Here is a 22,488-nt window from a genome sequence, read left to right on the forward strand (position 1 = left end):
TCTACTAGGGGCAGTTAGGTGGTGAAATGGATAGAATGTTGGACTTGGAATCTGGAAGACATCTTCCTGGGCTCAAATATGGCGTCAGACATTTACTAACTGGGTGACCCAGTCACTTAACCCCATTGGCCTCAGTTTCCTCATCTGTAAAATGAGCTGGAGAAGGAAAGGGCATTTAAACCATTCCAAGTGTCTTTGCCAAGAAAACACCAAATGGAGTCACAAAGAGTCGAATCAACTGAAAACTGAACAATAAAAATGTCCCTTTCAGCTGAATCCATGAATCCCATCTTTGTAATTCAGCCTCTTAATCTCTATGGGCCTCAATTTCCTTATCTGTAAAATAAGGAGGTTGGCCCCTAAGGTCCCTTCTAGCTCGGAAGCTCTTTTCTTAAATCCATTTCCTTGTCTGCAGAAGGAAAGATTTGGAGTAGATGAACCACAAGTTCTCTTCTAGTGCTTGAAAAAAAAGAATCTTGGGTAGAAAAAAAGAAAAATAGTTTAAAAAAATATGGGGACTCTTCTTTGATTGGAGGATGGAAAAGAAAAAGGAGGAAGTAGACTGGATTCTAAAATCGAGAAGCCAGAAATTGCCTGAAGGCTCTGAAGATTTATGTTGGGACTTTGGTCCCTCAATATACCGTATTACCTATTGCCTTATCCGTGCTAAACCCTGGATAAAGAGTTGCTAATCGATGGACTCCAGTGTGCTCCAGTGGTTTTTAAAAAGCAATTTATGAGAACAGGATGTACTTCAAAGAAGTTTGAACACTGAGCCCTTCTTTCTCGACCTCCCTCCATCCTGTCAGATTAGAGCAGTGTTGAGAGCAGAAAGACAGTCCTTGGATTTAGCTGCAGAGCTGGCAGGAGCTTAGGCTGAATGTCATTAACACTTGAATTTACCCCAAACAAATTTTCCTGAAACAGTGAGAAGTGGGAGCCTTACAGTATCATGTCTTCATTTTATTTGTCCAAACAACAAGCAATGATCAGTCATCTACAAGTGAGCTATGGATTGGGAAGAAAGACAAAGAAAATGCTAAATCCAAGCTGACTCTGAAGAAGCCCACATTCCAACAGCTCCAAGCATTTGTGTGACACTTGAAGGTTTCACATGTCATCTCATCTGATCCTTTATTTGATAAGCACATATCAAGAATAAATACAAAGAAGGAGAAGGGAGGGATGCTACTGATCATTGGAGGAATCATCCCTTAATGATGCTTACTTACCAAAAGCCATTAAATGACAAGGGGAGCTTTCTTCTAGCTTTCCAGTGTAGGGGGCCTACCCTCCTCCTTTCTTTCCTCTCCCTCCTTTCCTCCCTTTTCCTCTTTCTCCTGCTCTCCTCTGTGTGGGTTTTGTTTTTTATATATGTATAAATTCTTGCTTTCTTGGGCACTCATTCCTCCCTAAGGAATCACAGCTAGGACATAAAAGTGTTCATAGCAGCTTCATTGACTAATTCCTGTGAGGGACCTGGCTGTGGGCAGGGGTCAGGAGAGGGCCAGGCAGCTGCCCTGTGGCTTCACAGTTCCTTAGGAAAAGCATTGTAGTAATTTATGGGCTAGTGAACTGGGTAGGAGGCATGGCCCAGCTGCTGGTCGGGAGAGCGATGATAGCAACCAAGAAAGATCATGATTTAGAGGTGGAAGAGACCTTAGAGGCTACCTGTCCATCCCCCTCTCATTTTACAGATGAGGAAACATCTGTACAAAGACAGATGAAAGGGCTTGCCACTCAGGGGCAAGTAAGTCCTGTAAAGAGCTAACATCACAGGTAGTAAGCAGTAATAAGATAGGGGAACCTAGGTGGCTCAGATATCCAGGCCTGGAGTCCCAAGAGCCAGGGTTCAAATCTGACCTCAGACACTAGCTAGCTATGTGACCCTGGGCAAGTCATTTAACCCCCAATTGCCCAGCCCTTGCCCTCCTGTTCTAGAGTTGTTTTTAAGACAGAAAATAAAAATTTAAAAAAAAAGTTATACCAAGATCTGGGATTTGAACCCCAGGTGATCTAACTTTCCACTGTACCACACTGCTAACCCCCCAATCTCTTTCTTCTTAAAGATGTATAAAATGAGACCCAAGGGGGTTAAATGACAGAGCAGAGACAGGATTCAAAGTCAGGTCCACTGTCCCTAGAGTCAACACTCTGCCCTATACTCCACTGCCTCAAAGAAAATCTTTAGAGATGAACCCCAGACAATCCTATTCCTAGTTTTCCCAGGACTTTGCCACTCACATTTGACTCAGGCAAGTCAGGAACCTCCTGATTTCCTCCATTTCCTCTACTGTAAATTGAGATTACCACCCCCAAGCAACACCACAGGGTTTGGGGAAGGAGAATAAATAACCATAGTTGCTGTTTCCTCCATTTAAGACAGGGTAGTGTCAAAGGGAGAGTATAGAACTGGACAGCTAGACAAATAAAGTATCTGATAAGGTCTCAAGATGTGCCAGGCACTGTGAAAATATCACGTAGGAAAGGAAGGCATGTTTTTATTTGGGGAATTGTTATTTAACTCAGTCATTTTATAGATGAGAAGACTAAGGCTCAGGGAAAGGGTCAGTGAATTCCTCAGAGTCTCTTATAAGTAGCAAGCATTTGAAGTGAGATTTGAACCCAGATTATCTGAATCATTTGGGACAATTCCTTCATTTTACAGAATATGAACTGGGTAGGAGGTTACCTGGGTATAAGTCAACTTGCCCAAGGTCACAAGAATGGTAAAGTACCAAGCCAAGATGAGATCACAGATTGAAGCAAAAAAGGAGTCTCTAAACCAACCTGCTCATTTTTTACATATGAGGAAACTGAGGCTCAGGGGCATTGTTATTTGTGTGAAGTCACGAAGGTAGAAAGTAGACACAGGCAGATTTAAGTCCACGTCTTCAGACTTCCCAGGTAAGGCTCACTCCACTGACCATATTCCTTTTCTAATGAATTTAGAGCTGGAAGAGGACTTGAAGATCATTTGGGCAACCCCCTCATTTTATAGATGAAGGAGGAGGTACTGGGCAGCTGAGTAGAGAGTGAGGCTAGAGTCAGAAGGTCCTGGGTTCAAATGTGGCTTCAGACACTTTTTAGCTATGTAATCCTAGATAGATCTCTTAACCCCAGTTGCCTAGCCCTTACTACTCTTCTACCCTGGAACCAATATGGAAGGTGAGAGAGAGAGAAAGAGAGAGAGAGAGAGAGAGAGAGAGAGAGAGAGAGAGAGAGAGAGAGAGAGAGAGAGAGAGAGAGAGAGAGAGAGGAAGGGAGGGAGGAAGGAAGGAAGGAAGGAAGGAAGGAAGGAAGGAAGGAAGGAAGGAAGGAAGGAAGGAAGGAAGGAAGGAAGGAAGGAAGGAAGGAAGGAAGGAAGGAAGGAAGGAAGAAGCTGCCCAAAATAAGGACCAAGGGTATCTCCAGAGGAGTAAGGTCATGCATGGTACTTACCTCTTGACAGAGATAAAAGGAGCAGAAAGACATACATTTTTGGCCATGGCTCCAGTGTTGATTTGTTTTGTTTAATTATTATTACAAGGTGGTTGGATTTCCCCTGTTTTTCTCGTGGTTAAGTGGTAGAAGAGAAGGGACAAAGCAGTAATGATTTCAGAAAAGGCCATTAAAACATGTCTTCATGCACAAAAATGAACAGATGCAAGGCCAGACAGAGGCACAGTTTTGAAGGTAACCTTTAGGATTTGTTGTGTTTTTAAAAAGAGGAGTAAGTAGGGGGAAATGGAAATTTATGGTGCCTTCTGAAATCCTGTTTTCTCTGCTGTGTGTATGGAAATGCTTTTTCAGTGTTTAAGTTCAGAATTAATTTTTTAAAAATAAGTTTGTTAATTGACTACTTGACCAACTGACCTCTTTTCCTCAGACACTGTCATCCCCAGATATTTCTTTATTCTCCAAAACCAGATTGGTTTAGAATAAAGGTGTTTAAAGCCTAGGATAATTGTTTACTTTAAAAAAAAAAAAAGCTCATTCTGATTCATTTTAAAATATTTTTTGAGCTATTGAAAACTAAAGGGGGTACAAAAGAAGAAGAGGGTGTGTGCTTCTTATCCCAAGAAACAGCCCAAGGAACTTCCGCAACTAATTGGATAAAGAAAACTGAGACAGGAAACAATTGGTGAACAAGGAAGTGATTAACTGGGCTGAGCTGATTAAATACTATTGAAATGAAGAGACTAGAGAAGTCTCTGTGAGGCATGTGAGTCCTGGGGTCAGGGCAGGCTACGGATGTGGAGGGGGCTTGGAGCTAATCCTGAATGGGCCTAGGATTTGTATGAGAATGTGAGTTCCGATAGAGTCCATCCCACTTTTGTTATTGTTTCCCAAGTCTTTCGCATGGATGTTTACCCCAAGCAGGACTTAATAAAAGTGTGTGGAATAATTAATTGATAAGTAGATGTGAGGAAATGGGACTTTCCTCCATTTGCAAAGAATCCATAGACCAAGAAAATCAATTACAAGTTATTGGGTGGGAAGGGGAGGAAAGAGAATAATATAAATTCCTTGGGGTGAGAATCACATCTATTTAATAACAATCTGTTACATTTACATAGGCTTTGAGGTTTGACAAAGGCTTTCTGGAAAACAATCCAGCGTGATAGATTATCAGCTTATTTGACAAAGGAAGATATGGAGGAGAAAAGAAGCTAAGTAAATTCATCTACCTTGTTCACCCAGAGAAGCAAGTTTGTAGGTTAAAGGCTAGATATCCTACCAAGGTCTTCTGACTCCAAATCCAGGGTTTCCCCCACTCAATAAATCTCTGTTCATTACTGCATTTACAGGTGGCCCCTGAGAACCGATTGTTAAATTTTGAAGATGATCATCTATGCCTCAGAAATCACACTCTTACAAATCTGGACTTAACCAAGCATTAACTGTTTAGATTAAAGAAAGGGAGAGATACAATATTAATGATTGCAAATTAAACTTTTAAAATGTACTTGATTTTCTGTTCTGGAATGCCTGTTATGAAACCGCTAACCCAGTATGATATAATCCAACAAACATTTATTAATTCTTGAATTGATTGGAACCCAATACAACAACTTACATGTGTGGTCGTTCTTCCTTCATTTTTCTGAAGAGAACCAATGATATCCTAGACTTGTCTTGACTTGTGCTTGAATTGGAATTGAGTGAGGCAGAATTGAACAAAGTTATCAACTTTCTTTTCCCAGAGTCATCAAAGTCCAGTGGCAAGGCAAAAGTCAGGAAGAACAGTGATGGCCACAGATGCAGTGGATGACCTTGGCATCTTCCATACCTGCCCAAGCTCTAAGCAAACTGAGGAATATTCAGACAAATAGGACAACCATGAGACTAAGTTTTTGTATTAGTTGTTTTTCAGTGTCTGACTCTTTGTGACCCCATTTGGAGTTTTCTTGGTAAAGATTCAGGAGTGGTTTGTCATGTACTTCTCTAGCTTATTTTATAATTGAGGAAACTGAGGCAAACAATGTTAAGTGACTTGCCCAAGGTCATAAAGCTAGTAATTGTCACTTCCTTCAGGTAATTTTAAAGATGAGGAAACTGATGCAAACAGGGTTAAGTGACTTGTCCAAGGTCACACAGCCAGTAGGTATCTAAAGCCACATTTGAAATCACACCTTCCTGCTGCCAGGGCCCCCTATCCACTAGAAAGCCTATATTCATAAAAACCTAGAAAAGAGAACATCTGAAAAAGCATGTCAATGGTCAAATCAAAAGCTACAGAGAAGTCAAGAAGTGTGAGGATTCAGAAAGGTCTTCAAATTTAGCAATTAAGAAATCTTTGGTAATGTTGGAGAAAATGGTTTTAGTTGAATGATGGGTAAGCCAGGTGGCAAAAGTTGTTAGAAACCAATGATCAGAGAGGAAGTAGAGGCTCCAACCATAACAGGAGAGTGAGGGGGGGGAGGGAGAGAGAGAGACAGAGATGGGGGGGGGGGAGACAGAGAGAAGGAGGTTAGTGGTAATGATAAGATCAAGAGAGTTTTTTTAAGGATGGAGATACATGGACATATTTGTACCAGAAGACGTCTGAGGGATGTAAAATAAAGAGAAAGTGGTGAGCCTCCTCAGTTTTTCAGTGAGTTATTAAGTAAGTTCCCCACCTGAGAGAGTGAGAGAGGAGTTTCCATGAGAGACTTGAGGGTAAATGAACAAATTTAGAACAGCCATTGCAGAGAAGGAAGTAGGAATAAATCCATGAGTAGGACTCTTTCGGGCAGCTAGAAAGGCACTGGGTTTGGAATCAGAAAGACTCATCTTCCTTAGTTCAAATCTGGCCTCAGACACTTATTATCTGTATGGCCACTTTGCCCTATTGGCCTCAGTTTCCTTATCTGTACAATGAGCTGAAGAAGGAAAAGGCAAACCACTCCAAGAAAACTCCAAATGGGGTCACTGAGTCAGTCCCATTAAACTAGTAAACAATGATAACAACAAGGGTTGATATGCAATGGGATACATGAAAGGGATTCCACAGTTAGAGAATAATAGATTTGAACTGGTTCAGCAAGGGGGTCAAGATTGGGAGAAAGGAGACTGTAGTCATTTCAAGGGACAATTGGCCTGGGAATAGAGTTGTGAGGAAAGTGGAGATTAGGATGAGGATGGTTAGAGGTTGTAAAGGTAGCATTGTGGTGATCCCATAAAGTAATATTGGAGAGAAGGCTTTGTAGAGTAGGAATCCATACAAATGTAAATGATGGTGTCAACCCAGCTCCTCAGGTGAGATTCCAGGCATTGTCCTGAAAATTCAAGAGAAAGTGAATGAGAGATGAAACTATCTTCTTTTCCAGCACCTCTTTGAAGAATCTCTGCCCATCCCCCTCCACCCAAAGGAAATTCTGTAACCTCTTTAAGAAACATATCATTAAAGGGCAGCTAGGTCCCTCAGTGGATAGAGAGCCAAGTCAGGAGACAGAAAATCCTGGGTTCAAATTTGACCTCAGACTGCTTAGCTGTGTGACTTTGGACAAGTCACCCCAGTTGCCTAGCCCTTACCTCTCTTCTGCCTTGGAACAGATACTCAGTATCCATTCTAAGACAAAAGGTAAGGGTTGTTTTGCTTTTTAAATAATAAAAGAAAGAACGAGGAGGACAGTTTCAGAAAAAACCTGGCAAGACTTATATGAACTGATACAAAGTAAAGTAACTAGAACCAGGAGAATATTGTACACAGTAATGGGGATATTATACCATGATCAAATTGGAATGACTTGGCTCTTCTCAGTAACCCAAAGACCCAAATCCAAAGGATTTAGAATGAAAAATGCTCTTCACCTTCAGAGAGAGAACTAATGGAGTATAGATGCAGATTGAAGCATAGTTTTTAATCTTTATTTTTCTTGGCTTTTGATGGAGGGAGGGAGATCTCTGTTTTCTTTCCCAACATGGCTAATATAAAATGTTTTGCACAACTGCACATGTATACTCTATATCAAATTGCTTGCCTTTTCTGAGCGGGGGTAGGGGAAGAAGGAAGAAAATTTGGAACTCAAACATTTTAAAAATGATATTAAAAATGTTTTAGATATAATTTGAAAATATATTCAAGAAAAATAAATATATTCTGTACCCCTCTCTCCCTTCTCTGTAGGAGTGGGAGCTCATGGGTGAGGAATAGTGCATATGTTGTCAGATTCAGTTGAAGGGTTGACTTTTTTCTCCCCCTCTTGCTTTTTTTAATCGTTAGAAGAGATGCCTCAAGGGGTTGGGGAATGGGAGATGAAAGTAATGCAAAGATAAGATCAATACTTTTTTAAACATTTGCCTCCCCAAACGGAAACACTTGGACAGTTAACCATTTTCACCAGCTGTTACTGACAAGGTATTTTCATTCTTTTGCAGGTTGATTTTTTTTTTTTTTTGCATTGCAGTCTCCCAGCCCTTGCTCCCTCTCCAAGGCTCTTTTCCTTTCAATTACAACACTAAACCCAAACATTAGGAATGCCTTCAATCTGTGCCTCCATCCCTCCCCCCAGAGATCCTGCCTAGGCCAACTGCAGCCCCCTTTCCTCCTGATCCCCAAGCTCTCCTTCCAGAAAGCTCACTCTAGGTAATGCTTCCCCGAGACAAAGCCCCAGTTAATGGGGAGAGCAGGTGTGGGATTGCCAGTGCTACCCAGCCGGCAAAGGTTGCTGTAGTAACCAGCCATAGCCTCCATTCAGAAAGTGAGAGCGACTCCAAGGTGCCAAATTATCTCCTTCACTTGTTGACCTGGGAGCACAAAGGAACAAGGAGACCCGAGGGTATGTGTGTGTGTCTGTGTGTGTCTGTGAAGGGGGATGCTGTTCCTCCACCTTGCAGAGGAGAGAGAGGAGAAAAGAGATCCTTGTATTTTCCAGGTTTATGTGAACTGTATTTGAAGAATAAATTCCCCCCCCAATTTAACACTGGTCCATTTTATTGGGGGAGGGTGGAGGAAAGGAAGCAGGAACCTCCTCTGCTCAGCAATCTTGAGACAATTGGCTGGGGGTGGTGGTGAAGAGCCCAAACGGCCCCAACTTTATGAGGGCCTTTTAAACACAGGTTGTCCTTTCTCCTCCCTTTATTAAGACCAGCCAACAGTGAGCATTTGCTCCCAATTTATTGGAAACTTTTTCACAGCTTGAGTTACTTAAAGACAGCCTGGCTCCTTCTCCCCCCACCCCCCAAAAACTCCTATAAAGTGTGTGTGTGGGGGGGGTGATGCTGGCTTAATGGGCCGGGTGCTCAATTATGCTCAACAAGTCCAGCTCACACTGTGACCCTGCGTGGCTTCCTGCTATTCAGATGTGTTACTTCCCCTTTGGGGTAATGGCTCATGGCACAGGGCCAGAAAACATTATTAATTTCAGAAGGGGACTGACAAAACAACAAACCCACAGTCAAAGGAGAGGAAGTGCTGGGGAGGCCATCTGTTGGCTCTGGCGAAGCAGTAGGAACTCAATCTATGTGGGTTCTAGGAGGAAAGGAGATTGATAATCCACAAAGAGGAAGCTGGCTAAATTTATCCACAGACCAGATTAAAAGAGGGAGGGAGGAAGAAATGGAGAAGAGGAAGAAAGAAAAAGTAGGGGAAAGAAGGTAGAGAAGAGGAGGTAGAGAAGTCAGGAGAGGAAAAAGGAGAGGGGAAGAGTTGGGAGGGAAGAGGAAGGGGAAAGGGGAGAAATGGGGGAAGGGAGAGGAAGTGGAGAGGAGAGAAAGATGAAGAGAGGAAGGAGGGAGAGAAAAGGAAGGAGAGAAGATGAAGGAAGGCAAGAAGATGAGGAAGGAGGGAGATAATAGAAAGAGAGGAACGAGAAGGAGGAGAGAAGATGAGGAAGGTGGGAGAGAGGCAGGAAGAATATAAAGTGAGGAGGGAAAAGAGAAAAAAAGGGGGAGAAGGGGAGAGGAAAGAAAGGGAGAAGGAAAGAAAGATGGGTGGGAGAGGGGGGAGGAGGGAGAAAGAAGAAAGGGCCCAACAACTTGAGTCGCAGCTGGACAGGATATTGCCAGAGCTGTTTGGAGATTTCCACTTTGAACAGGCCCAGTTTAGGGAATGCCAGGAGCGGAAACTGTTCAGAAGTGGATTAGCACAAGCCAAGCTTAACTACATCCTCCTTCTTGTTTCCCAGCTCATGTGCTGACTCTGGAGTGCTGGGCCCTGAGACACTGACCTGGAATTGTTTTCCTTTGAGATATACTCAAGGAGCTTAAAATGGCATTTTGATGGACCCAAATTTCTTAGTAATTCTGGTTTCCTCCAAAGGTTCTGACCTCCTAGCATTACACATGAAACTGGGATCATGGAATCTTAGGTTTCTGAGCCGAGAAGAATCTTAGGGATTATCTAGTCAAAACTTACATTACAGGAGTCATCTAGGTAACAGGAAGAGTTCTGGAGTCAGGAAACTGGGTTCAAATCCCACTTTTGCCACTTTTTATCTCCTTGGGTCTCAGATTCTTCATCTGTAAAATGAGGGGGGCGGATGAAGTGGACGCTAAGGTAGGTTTAACCCTTTCAGCTCTGGCTCTAGATGACTTAAGTCATCTAAGGTCACAAGGAACAGAATTGGAACCGAGGGCCACTGAGTTCAAATTCAGAATGACAGGGCCAAGTTTTTAAAAGGAAGAGGTGGAGACCTATCTATGCCACATGTCTAAATAGTGGGGAGCAGCTCAACTCTAGAGCACATCACATGCTCCTTTGGAGCTTTGTCCTAGAGTGGAGGGGGTAGGGGGCCACCTTAGAGGGGAAAGAGTGTGGAGACTGGCCCCACTTTTCCCTGGATAGCTCAGTTCCTGTTCCCAGGACAAGGAAATTTGTGCAAAGATCAGCTGGTTTGTGCCAGGTCACAGAATTCATGGGTCCTTTGTGACGTCAGGAGGCTTCTCTTCACAGAGAAAAAGCAAAATAAACCCTCCCTGAGAAGCAAAGGAAAGGGTGGGCTCCTGGGAAAAGTCACAGGATGCGAGGCCTTGAACTTGGAGGAATCAGTTCAAAGCTTAGCTGTGGGGGGTGTCAGGGCTAGCTCAAACCTTAGGAGAACCTGCAGAAGCAATCTGGGCAGGAGGCAGCCCCGGGGTTAAAAGGGTCTAGGCAGCCCTGACCTCCTCGCCAGTTTAGCTCTCCATTCTTCCTCACTTGGAGGATGCTGGCAGGAGAAGGGGAAGCTGGCACTGTGGCTGTCCTGTTCTGTGAATAAACAGAGGAAGTCCCAGGCTGTCATTTTTGGCACCTCTCCTTAATGCTATTCACTATTATACAAGCCTTGATATTTTGGCAAGGTGCATTAAAGGCGACTATTGCCATTATTCATCTTTCTGGAGGAGAGAGACTGAGTCGAAGCCCTGAGCCTTTCCTTCATGTCTAGAACTCAGTCAAACAAAAAGGTTGGAAGTAGAATTTGTTCTTCTCTTCAGAAGCAGGCTAGCTCAGACCCTGGACTTCTGAAGAACTGGGTTCAAATCCTACCACTTCCCCTTGCCTCTTTCTCATCTGCAAAATGGAAGGAGTTAGGGGTGTGCTAGATGGGCAGTAGTCTTTCCCAGATCAGGGTCTAGAGAAAGATCTGAGATCACCAATGAGATAGACCTTTGCCAATCTTTAACACCAGGTAAATGTCGTCTGTTATCTCGTCTAAGGAGAGCTAAGTGGCAAAGGAGATAGAGGACTAGATCCTGCGTCAGGCACTGGCTATATAGCTCCACAGAAGTAAAATAGCCTCTGCTTCATTTTTCTTATCTGTAAAATGGGTATAAGAGCAGGCACCCAAACCCCTTCAGTATCTTCACCAAGAAATCCTCCAGTTGGTTCCCAGAGTCAGAGAAGATCCAACTACAAATCTCAAAGGGTAATGCTGAGTGAGGTAGGGCTTTGAACCAGTCTTAATACTGTCCCAGGCACTAGCTGTATGATTTCTGAGGACCCCTACCCTAGGTTTGCCCAACTGTAAAATGGGGCTAATAGGCGCTACCTCAAAGAATTTTTGTGAAGATCAAATGAGATAACAGGGCTTCACCAGTCTGCAAAACCTCAAAGCCTACGTAAATGCTAATTAGGCTCCCCCAGTTCAGTCAGCCCCAGACAAGCTCTGGGCAACTCACTTAATCTCTACTTACCTCAGGTTCCTCAACTATAAAATGAGATAACTTTATCCATGAGGGTTGTAAAGACCAAATGAGACATTTGCAAAGTGCTTAGCAGAAAATCTGGCACACAGTAGGTGCTACGTTTTACTTTCTCCCTATTATTTTTGTAAATGAAATAACATTTGCAAAACAATTTTCAGGGACAGCTAGGTAGCTTGGTGAATTGAGAATCAAGGCTAGAGGCTGGAGGTCCTGGGTCCAAATTTGACCTCAGACACTTCCTGTGTGACCCTGGGCAAGTCACTTAACCCCCACTTCTCTGCCTTAGAGCCAATACATAATATTGATTCCAAGATGCAAGGTAAGGATAAAAAAAAAGCAATTTGTAACTTTAAAGCACCATATAAATGCCAACTATTAGGGTAGCTAGCTTTCTATATCATGAAGCCTTACAATAACTCTGAAGTAGGGTAGGGTAGATATATCATGCCCATTTTATTGATAAAGAAACTGAGGCACAGTACCCAATTATTATTGGCCCAAACCCTTATTTCCATTAACTGGCTACACATTTGATTGCTTTACAAACAGTGGACAAGTTAGTTGATCATCTCCAGATCAACTGTTGGAAAATAAAGCAATTTTGAAAGCATAGCTCTACTTCCCCCCTCATGGGGCCTGAAAACCTTCAAGAAACATTGACCCCTAAAATGTATCACTCTATTGCACCATAGAGATTTGCAGGGAGAAGGGGACAGAAAAAAAAATCAGATTCTCAATAACCAAAATAGTTATTTATTAATAACTTAAGGTAACATTCTCAAAATTCCAGCTTAAAATTTTACAACGTGAACATAATCAAGCAAAACGACTCTTCCCCTCTTGGCAAACAATCGTGTGCCACTCACCTCTCAGACACAGGGGTACCCATGCTCACATACACTTCCAGTTTTTTTTATTTTTTATTTTTTTACAAAAAAGAAAAAAAAAACCCAAAATATTGCATTTTGAGGTGACTCTCCCTGAAGAATTTTGTACAGAGGTATGTTGAACATAGCTGAAGGTTAAAAAATAAAATAAAAAGTGAATGCAGATTTTCCTTGTGTGTTTTTAAATGAAAAACCCCTCCAAGAGAACACAGATCAATCTATTTACAAAAGGTAAGGCATAGTCACATCAACAGGGGTATGTGTGTGTGTGTGTGTATGTATGTGTGTGTGGGGAAATCACAAGGAAAAAATATATGTCAGAAGATAAAGAATTGATTGCACCAGTGAGGAGCAACATTTCATCTTTGAATTTCAACCCTGGGATTTGCCAGAGCTGAACCATCAACTATTTTTTAAGCATGCTGTAAAATGTACCCTTTGGATTAGAAAAAGAAAAGAAGAAAATGAATTTGTAATGGAGTGATACGCTTGGGATTCTTCCCTCCCTCTGTATGATCTCTTTTAAGCTGATCAAAGGGGAGGAAAAGAAAAAAAAGCCTCACGAGAACAACCATCATCAGCATCCTCATCAACTTGATTTAAAGGTGAGATATTTACAACAATCAAAAAATCAGAGTTCTTTGCAAACAGGTAGGTAACTCCAGATTCAGAGCTGAAACCTCTCTTTGGCTCCTCTAAATTCAAAAATGAACCAGTCTTCACTGAAGACAATTATGTAGTAGAATTCCAAATGCAAAAAAAGGCAAACATTCAGCCAATCCTTACAGAAAATGGGGGTTCCTACCCTTTAGTCCTATCCTACGCACTGGGAGTGCCAAAGTCTCCTGCCACGCGCGGCATACACACAGGGGCTGCCGGAAGCCTGCCAGGAGCTATGTACACAGCATCTCAGGTTCCTCCACAGAGAATAGAGCAATTTTCTCCCTTTTTGCAATAACCAATTCCGAACGTGGTAACCTTGTCTAACATACCCGATAGCTTGTATCATTCTGACACCTCGGGCCACAAACAAAGAAAACTCGCCCTAGGCGCTCCTAGGGACCTCTCCCCAAGCCAGGAAGAGCAGGGGGCTCCGTTTCACGTGGACTGCAGAGAATCCACCTGAAACACGTTCTGATTGGCCGGAGTGGTGAAATAAAGCTGCTGGGCCGGCACTCGATTGTCACAGGGGCTGCTCAGCCCCAGAGTCCTCTCGAAGTCCAACAGCTGGCCCATGAAGTTAAAGTTGGGGGAGATATTGGATTTCTTCATCTTGACGATGTCATAGGCGTCGTTCATGGACAGGTTAAGCTTCTGCATGAGGTAAGCCACAGTCACCGTGACCGAGCGGCTGATTCCAGCCAGGCAATGCACCAGGACGCCACAATTCTTTCCTCGGGCTTCATCTGGGAACACACAAAGAGGAAAAAAAGCGCACAGTGATCAGAAAAGCGGAACCGGGCTAAAAGGAAGCCTGTATTTTTAAATCCCCCCCCCCCCCAATTACTGGTCGGTCCGCAGACACAGAGACTGGAGCACAATGACATATTTTAGATATTTGCTAAAAAGGGAGCTATTGTCTGAAGTTTCGGCCAACAAAAAACTCCCTTAATGTGTACATTCTTTGCCTCAGCATGTGAATACCAGAAACACTGCAATATGGCCCTGAAAGCCTTTTATACAGACAAGCAGACTGCAAAGGTCTATTAAATTATTCTCCAACTGTTGTGGAGCTAACAATGGAGGTATTCAGGCATTTTAAAAGAAAGAGGGAAGTCACAGGGGACAGCCCATTAGGAGGAACAGGATGTCAACACTGCTTGAAAATGAGTTCCTTTGTAATAGGAAATGCATTACAATGCCTGGGGATTAGTTTCTCGGTGGCTTCCAGCCCACATTTCTTCCTGCAGCACTCAGATTACCTATACTCTTCACTCTAACCCGTATCACTGTATCATTCAACTGGATTACAACATTTAGCATTCACACAGCTTTCCAACAATTAACGGGCTGTCCTAAAATAACTCCCAGGTCTTAAAAAACAAAAACAAGAACAGCGCAGAGCAGAACAGAACTATTGCAAGATGTGAGAATTCCTGCCTCTGGAGTTTTCTATCCTTCCCTTCAAGGGGGGGGGGGGGGGGCGGCGGCGGCGGAATTCTGCGGTCTGATTATCAGGAGTCCAATCGTTCACATGGTCTGCTTTCGGAGCCTGGCCCAGAGGAAGCTTCATAAATGCCTGCTAACTGACATTTCCTAATCAGTCAGTCTTTTAAGGCCGCTACCTAAAAGGCACACTTCCCGACCCGCTTCCTAGCCTAAACGAGTTTTTAAAGGGGGGGGAGGGATACCCAGAGGCGCCCCAGGAACCCTTCCGAGTCAGGTAGTCCAACAAATTAGCATCAATGACAGTGATTAAAGCTTAGTTCCAGCGAAAAGCTGGTAGTTGTTTTAGCATTTATGTCATCTGAACTTAGAGCTATTAGCCTCACCTATAAAAGAAATGGCCTCCGGGAAAAACTGAGACAAGTTTTGGCTCCAGTGATCTGAGATCGGAATCTGTTTATACTTAAACTCTCCGGCATTCTCGAAGAGATTAGGCAGGTTAGGGGTTACATTCAAGATGTATTTGATGCCAAACTCTTCTAAAACGTCCAGGTTGGTGGAATCCTTGGCACAGCCCAGGTAGAGAAAGGGAAGGATCTCCACAGGGAAGGAAGGCTGGCTGTTGGACAAAGGGCTGCCATCGGAGTCAGTGGCACTGTTGGGGTCTCGGTCAATGTCAGATTCAATGTCCGAAGAGGAATCCGAGCTGATGCGGAGGCCTCCCAGCCCTAGGACTGGCAGGGGAGGGGAGCTGCTGCTGCTACCAGAGCCGTCTAAATTGGTCTCACAATGCAGAGCGAACTCGGCTTGAAACTTACTGAACCCACCTGCCAAGAAAAGCAGAGAAATAATGTAACCCGAGATGATTCAGTAGTAGTTTTCGCGGCGTGTTTGTGTGTGTTTAAAGGGGCGCTTTGGATACAGACAGAAGCAAATCAGCAATCCCATACAGACACAGGCACAAAATCACAACTATTAAAAAAATGGGCAGCAACGCCAGTCTGTGCTCCCAAGATCCAACGCCCGCAAAACGCATCCAACCTAACAACTCTGCACTTTTCAGAGAAAAAAAATGAAAATCCAAGCCGGGTGCAAATTTAATTCTCTCCCACCCTCACCCCCCAGTGTCCTGCTTCCTATTTGGCTATTTTTAAGATAAGGGAGGAGGGCTGCAGGAGACTAAAGCACACTGACGCTAGGAAAAGGAACCCCCCCCCTCCCCAATCAATGTGCAAACCGGAGGCCGGAAACGCCGGCGCCTCCTTGGTCCCAGGCCCTGCCACCCAGGATCCGTCTGGCCAACTACCCCAGTTTTTACCGCACGTGTCACTCCTCTCCCATCCGGAGAACCGGGACAATGGTACGAGGCAACAACTGCAAGCCGGGGGCCTTTCCGGTCGCCCCCATTCTTCCCTAGCCCCCGGGGGCTCGACTTTCTCCGAGCTACGACTTCCTAGACCACCCCCCTTCTGCCCATCCCCCTCTCCCCAGGGGCACAAGCAAAGCCTGGGAAAAGCGGTCCAACCAGTCCTTACCTTCCAGGTAAAATGCCCTGCAGCCTTCGTCCTTGAGCCTCGTGAGCAGAAGCCCTAGCACCGACTCTCCGCCCGTGTTCTCGTTCCACTCGCTGCTGTTCTCGTCGTAGAGGACCACCGTGTCGGTCCCGCAGCGCCGCGTGAAGCGATCGCGATCCTCTCCGCGGGAGAAGAGCGAACGCACCGGCAGATTGCCCTTCTGCAGCCGCCTCAGCATGATGCCCGGGATGGCCACGTTGATGGCCGACTCGATGTGGGACGACTCGTACAACTCCTGCGGCCGGCAGTCCAGCAGCAGCAGCCGGTCGCTGCCCAGCTCCAGCTGCTCGTTCAGCCACGCCACCGTCTTACTAATCGCCATTTCCGACACGAAAGACACGGGTCTGAACGTATCTATCATGAGGATAAGCGGAGAGCCGGGAAGGGGTGCCTACCAGATGCTTCCCGCTGCAGGCATATGCTAGAAGGCGGCTCCCCCACCCGGGGCTCCCCCCCAAAAGCGGCAGCCTCTAAGAGCACCGGAGCAGGGAATTTGGAGAATGCAATAACAGACCTGCAACCTCCAAGTCCGGGCTTGAGAGACTGGGGAGGAAGGGCAAAGGAAACCCCTGGGTTCCCTGAAGCATAGGCTTGAGAGCACCCCGGACCGCCGCTCAGGCTCGGCTCTCCCAGTCAATGGATCTCTGAATGAAGTGCCTTAATCGCCCCAATCCAGACAGCTTTCTTCTCTCCCGGGGTGAATGAAATCCAATTAATTTGGGGCCCTGGGATCCAGCTCCGGTGCTACCGCAAAACAGTCTGCTGGCTTCTAACCTCTCCTGAGTACACACCGCAGTCTACCCGGTAGTCTTCTCATAATATGATTCAGTCCTTTATTTGAGCAATTTGACTAAGGCTGCACACCCCCTGCGCGAGGCAGCTCCTCAATGGATACAAACATGGAACGTCTCAATGGATACATTCTCTCCGCCAGCCAATGAGCGCCCGCGGAAGGAGCTGTTGCCGTGGGGACGGGCCGGCTGGAACAGGTTGTGTTGATGAATTGTTAATGAGTTTGTCATTCACAAAAACGGAAAGGAATTTCCGCTCCGGATAAAGCCGAGAGCAAACAAGCAGCCACAGCGGCTCTGCGGGAGGAAGGAGAAAGAGGAGGAGGAGGAGGAGGGCACCTAAACGGGGGCACTTCTGTGTCTCTTGTTTCCTTCTCCTAAAGTTCGCACATAGCATCAGAACTTCTGCACACAAATGATCCGATTATGAGAAACAAAAGCTCCCTAGACACCTTAAAAAATGCATCTGACTTTTTTCTCCTTCAAACTCATTTGCACCCGAGGGTTCTTTTTAAGGCCGTTTCCCCCGTGGAAGGGAAGAGGGTAGGGGGAGTGGGAGGAGGAGGAGGAGATGTGTGTGCGGCATTTGATGTTTGAGAGCAAAGCTCTGGTGTTCATTTAGTTGGCGCTTTGTTTGGACTGGCGCTGCTTGGACTGGGGGAGTGTAGACTACTGCAACCGAGGTCTCCGGAAACAAAAGAAGATTTTGTTGAAACAGGATTAAGTTGTTGTTGAAGCAAGCAAAAGCCGGTGCAGAAAATCAGCTTCGTTCTAAAGCTAATTTTCTGAATGCAAAGAGAATGTGTAAGCAGGAAACCTCTGGAAGACTCCCCCCTCTCCACTTTAGGAGACATTTTTCTAAGCAAACTGAAAACCTTTTTTGTCACCCCTGATGGAACGTGTATTTTTTAAAAGTTAGATTTCTCCCACCTCCCACACTTCGAGCTGGGGGTACGAAGGTTTATTGCCATTGTTAGGGGGAACTGAAGTCATTCATTCCCCCCCCCCATTCCTTAACCCACCCCCAACCCCGCAGTCTCCACCTCCCCGACCACTACCCAGGGTCACTCTCGTTAATCATTTCTATACTGAAAATCACTGGAGCGGGAGCTCCTCTAACAAAGGTGTAGACGAGCTGACGGGGGCTATCTGGGCTGTGGTGTCTTAAACGTCTCCGCTGCAACCCGCAACCTCGATTCCCCACCCTCCAGATCTAAGGAGAAATAAACCAGAAGGGAAATCCTCTAGCAGGGACTGCGGGTTTTCTCCTTCGAGGGGAGAGAGAAACCTGCTACAATTTTTATCAGCCGGGTGTAAGGAGTCGGGGCTCAGAGCAGCGGTGCAGCCATTGGCTACTGTAGCTGGAGAGAATCGTGACTGTAGGAAAGCCTCTTTTCCGCCCACCCAGCTTTCAAGGCCCGCTCCCTCTGCCCCCCCCTCCGCCCCCACGGCCCTTTTTCTCTTCCCTTCTCCGAGCGCCAGGATCCCCTGCGCCTGCGCAGAACTTTCTCTCTTCCTCCTCCCCGCAGCGGGGACTGAATGTTACGTAATTGAGTAGACAGGTGCTGGGAGCAAAGGGCGGGATTTTCGCCCCGAGCTGGGGGTAGGGGCAAGGGCTACCAGGAGAAGGGGTGTCCTATGGCTAGAGGGGCCGGTTTCTTGCCCGGCCTGGAGGAGGCGGAGGGAAAGAAATCTCTAGAAATGTGTGCCTGAGGTTGCAGACCAAACAGGTAACTAATCTGAGTTTACTTTCCCTTCGCGCCACCCCCCCCCCCCCCCCTCTAGTGAGTCTGCAAGCCCGGGCCTGATAGAGACCCGGAGAAGAGCGTGAAAGCGGCTGGTTGGGAGGCAGGAGAGAGGACAGCGCACCCCCTTCCTCACTCCTCTCCCCCCCTCCGTTTTTCCCCGGGTGGCATTCCTGGGATCAGCATGTGGTTCTTTCAAAGTAGCCCAGGTCCTCCCCCCTCCTGCGGGCACCACCTGTGCGCTGGTGCTAGCACAGCTGGGGGCCCAGAGGTTGGGGGGGGGGGCTTGGTCCGGAAGGCCTCGGGCTCCTCGACTCCTCCTTCCGAAGAATAATGGCCACTTGCCCCAGCCCACTCCAATGCTGAATGCCATTGAGAGGGAAAAGAATCCTGAAGCCAGCCAGCAGCACTTAGTAAGCGCCTACTTAATGAAGACCTGCTCTAAACTAAATACAAATAAATGCACTGTGCCAAGTCACTGGGGCCACACAGAGTGGTAGGAGCATGGCCCCTGCTTTAGCGGAGCTCCTAATGAGAGGAGAGGGGCGAAAAGCCCGCAGAACACCTCGTACGTAGGAGATACAGACAGACCAGATGGAAGGAGATCTGACCGCAGGGGGAGGCGGGGTATTGGGGGCGAGGGACCAGGAAAAGTTTACTGAGGAAGGTGGAATTTGAGTAGCTGCCCCCACCCCGCGTGCCCCTTTAAAATCCTTACCTTCCATCTCATAGTCAATACTGTGTATTGATTCCAACGCAGATGAGCGGGAAGGACTAGGCAATGAGGGTTACCGCCAGGAAGTGTCTGAGGTCACAATTTGAACCCAGGACCTAACGTCTTTAGGTCTGGCTCTCAACCCATTAAGCCCACCTAGCAGCTCCCCTTGGGTAGACAAATCTAGAGAGAAGATTGAGAGTCTGCGATTTTAAAACTTTAGCGGTCACCCCGCCCGCTGTATTTTACAGATGAGGAAACAGAGGCTCAGAGGGATTACTTTGTCAACTCCTCGAACAGAGGGGCTGCTGTTTTATTCTTTTTTTTTTTAATCCCTGTTTCCCTGGTACATAGTAGGCGTTTAATAAATGATTTGGGCAGTAAATGATAGCTTCTGGATTCGAACCTTGTACCTTCGATGCCCTAAGGGAGGAGAGGGGGCTTTGTTTGCCAAGTGGAGAGAGAGGATGGAAGTGCTGATTTAATGCTTTTAAAAACCTGGATTATCTAGGCAGCTCCTCTCGGGAGGTGGAACAGCCCGGGAGGGTTGGGGTGGGGGCTGTTTCGGTAGCAATAGCTGTACACGTGCTTAACAGCCTGGGGAAAGTACCTGGGTCCTTTCTCTTCAGTAATGCGCCCTTCTTCCTTGCTTTGGATACTGCAGATTTTCGATGAAAAAAAAAAAAAGGAAGGAAGGAAGTCGCAGAGGTTCCCCCTCCCCCCCCATGCCAGTTTTGGCTTTTTCCTCTAGGCAGGTTGCCCTTGAAGGGAACACGGGCACCTAGGTGGTAATGGTAACCGTTTCAGCTGATTCCTTTTGGGGGGAGCCTGGGAACCAGAGCTGCAAACGGCAGCACATTCCACAAACTTCATCTTCTAAATATCCGTGCCTTTCTGCACCGGATTGTAGCGTGGGAACCCTGGGCTTGCTGTTTTCCCCCAATGGGACTCAGTTTCTTCACCTGTCCGAAGTGAAGGCTTTGTCTCTTAACCTCTTAAATTCTCTTATTGCTCCAACAGCCTGGGATTGCGAACGACACAATGGAATCTTTAATTCGATAGAGGAAGGAGGTTTGGTATTTGCTCATCCATTAACAAACAACACCTGTCCAGAGATGGAAGGAGGTCTATATTGACTTTGAATTAGACCGGGACCAGTTAAACAACAACAAAAGGGGGTTATTCGGGGCTTCAATCAGCCCTCTCCGCCTCCACACTCTGCCTGAAACCTGTTATCTCACAATATTGCTCCGGATAGCCTCCACCTTTGGTCACATCGCAATAACTCAAATTTCCATAGCGATTTAAAGGTCCCGCTTCCTCCCCGCCCATTCCCCAGCTCTAGCTCTGGTCAAGTAATCCAAACGAGCCACATTTCTCGAAGTGTGAGGGTTTACAGAGCTTTATTTGCAACAACTCTGTGGTTTATGTACACCAGATACAAACAAACCTGAACTCAGTGGCTGGTGCCTCGGAACTGAGGCAGCTGGATGGTTCAGTGGTCAGGTAGTTCAATGGTTAGGGTCCTGAATTTTGGGGGGTCAGGAAGATCTGAGTTCCAACCCAGCCTCCTTCAGTCTCTCAATCAAGCTTTTAGAAGATGAGCCAGCCCCTGCTAAAAAGGCAGGCAAAGACAGAAATGACATTCCTTGTCCTCCAAGCGCTTCCATTCCGAAAGGGAAGACACCATGGAGTTATGTGTCTGCATGGACCTGCAAAATGAATACAGGGGAATTGGGAGAGAGAGGGCACTAGCAGTTGGGAAGTGGGGGGCAGGGGGACATGAAGAAAGGCTTCCTGTAGAAAGAAGGATACTTAGAAGGGGAGATGAGATTCTATTCCTAGTAGGGAATGGATTAGCCAGTTGGAGGTGTGGAGGCAGAAGGAGGAATGTCCTGTAGGATGAGGGAAATAATATTTCCCTGGAAAGGCAGGAAGTGACTTAGGAGACAGCCAGATGGCACAGCCCTGGACCTGGAGTCAGGAAGAGCAGGGTTCAAATACAGCCTCAGACACTTTCTAGCTCTGGCTCAGGGCAAGTCATTCACCTCTCAGATAATAATTTCATAAAGCTGCTTAGCCCACTGCCTGACACATATATAAATGTTAGCTATTATTGTAAGCCCTATATATTATAGCATAGATAATTGCTTATATTAAAATAGAGCCGTATTAAATATATTGATTACATAATATTAATATTATATAATTATAAATCAATACAAACAATATAAAACATAATATTAATTATATAAGACATAAAACATATTTATATAATATATAAGTTAATCATGTAATTAACATGTAAACAATATATTATAAATTTTAGTTATTATATTTGCTAGTCTTAGATACTAAGACAAGTCATTTAACCTCTTTATCTAGTTTCCTTATCTGTAAATTGAGCTTAATAAAGGCACTCACTTTCTGGGGTTGTGCTGATTAAAAGCCTAACTATATACATGTCTGCTCTTTATTAACATGTAATATTATATGAATGAATGAGTTCAGTCATTTTTCTGTTAGATCGATGCTTCGTGAGCCCATGTGGAGTTTTCTTGGCATTAGATACTGAAGTGTTTTGCTATTTCCTTCTCCAGCCTATTTTACAGATGAGGAAACTGAGGCAAACAGTGTGAAGTGACTTACCCAGGGTGACCTAGCCTAAGGTAAAATTTGAACTCAGAAGTTGAGTCTTTCTGTCTCCAGTCTGGAGTTCTGTGCATTATGGTGCCACCTAGTGAATGCTAGGAGCAAAAGTTCCCCACATTATCTATTCCACTTTTCCTCTGCCAATGGAGAAATGCCAACTTCCTCTCTGAGATTCTGCTTCACAAGACAAGGCTCTGGTCTTCCCCTATTCTGTTTTCCTCATTTTGTAATACCCACCCCGTCCGCACTCTTACCCCGATTCTGCTCCAAACCTGTGGCTTGGTAACTTCCTCTAGAACACCCCAGCAACTCCCAAGTAAGATTCAGACAAGGCAGATGGTAGGGGTTACCAAGGGTTGAGGCTAATTGGGTTTAGAAGGGTGGTGGAATCATGGGATGGTGGCAGGTTAGGGGGCTCAGTGGCTAGAG

At 45.5% G+C, this 22,488-nt stretch overlaps 1 protein-coding gene and 1 long non-coding RNA gene across 2 annotated transcripts; one reads left to right on the forward strand and one right to left on the reverse strand.

The window, feature by feature from the left end:
* Positions 1–12,319: 12,319 nt before the first annotated feature.
* On the reverse strand, positions 12,320–17,138 carry DUSP6 (dual specificity phosphatase 6). The gene is made up of 3 exons (XM_001364835.4): positions 16,118–17,138; positions 14,969–15,409; positions 12,320–13,882 (listed from the first exon to the last, which is right to left on the reverse strand). Exons 1-3 carry the CDS (start codon positions 16,515–16,517, stop codon positions 13,575–13,577), a joined length of 1,149 nt encoding a protein of 382 aa, XP_001364872.1. The 5' UTR covers positions 16,518–17,138; the 3' UTR covers positions 12,320–13,574.
* Positions 17,139–17,335: 197 nt separating this feature from the next.
* Positions 17,336–21,588, forward strand: LOC130454501 (uncharacterized). Its single transcript, XR_008912102.1, has 2 exons — positions 17,336–18,677; positions 20,428–21,588. It is a non-coding gene; the product is annotated as an uncharacterized LOC130454501 (long non-coding RNA).
* Positions 21,589–22,488: the final 900 nt, after the last annotated feature.

Source organism: Monodelphis domestica, chromosome 5 (genome assembly GCF_027887165.1).
Source record: "Monodelphis domestica isolate mMonDom1 chromosome 5, mMonDom1.pri, whole genome shotgun sequence".
In the NCBI taxonomy this organism is placed as follows: Eukaryota; Metazoa; Chordata; class Mammalia; order Didelphimorphia; family Didelphidae; genus Monodelphis; species Monodelphis domestica.

Coding starts and splice junctions, on each gene's coding strand:
- DUSP6 (XM_001364835.4), bottom strand. CDS start 16,517: ATGATAGATACGTTCAGACCCGTGTCTTTCGTGTCGGAAATGGCGATT. Junction 15,410..16,117: donor CAGGGCATTTTACCTGGAAG/GTAAGGACTGGT, acceptor TTTTCTTGGCAG/GTGGGTTCAGTAAGTTTCAA. Junction 13,883..14,968: donor GGAGGCCATTTCTTTTATAG/GTGAGGCTAATA, acceptor GTGTGTTCCCAG/ATGAAGCCCGAGGAAAGAAT.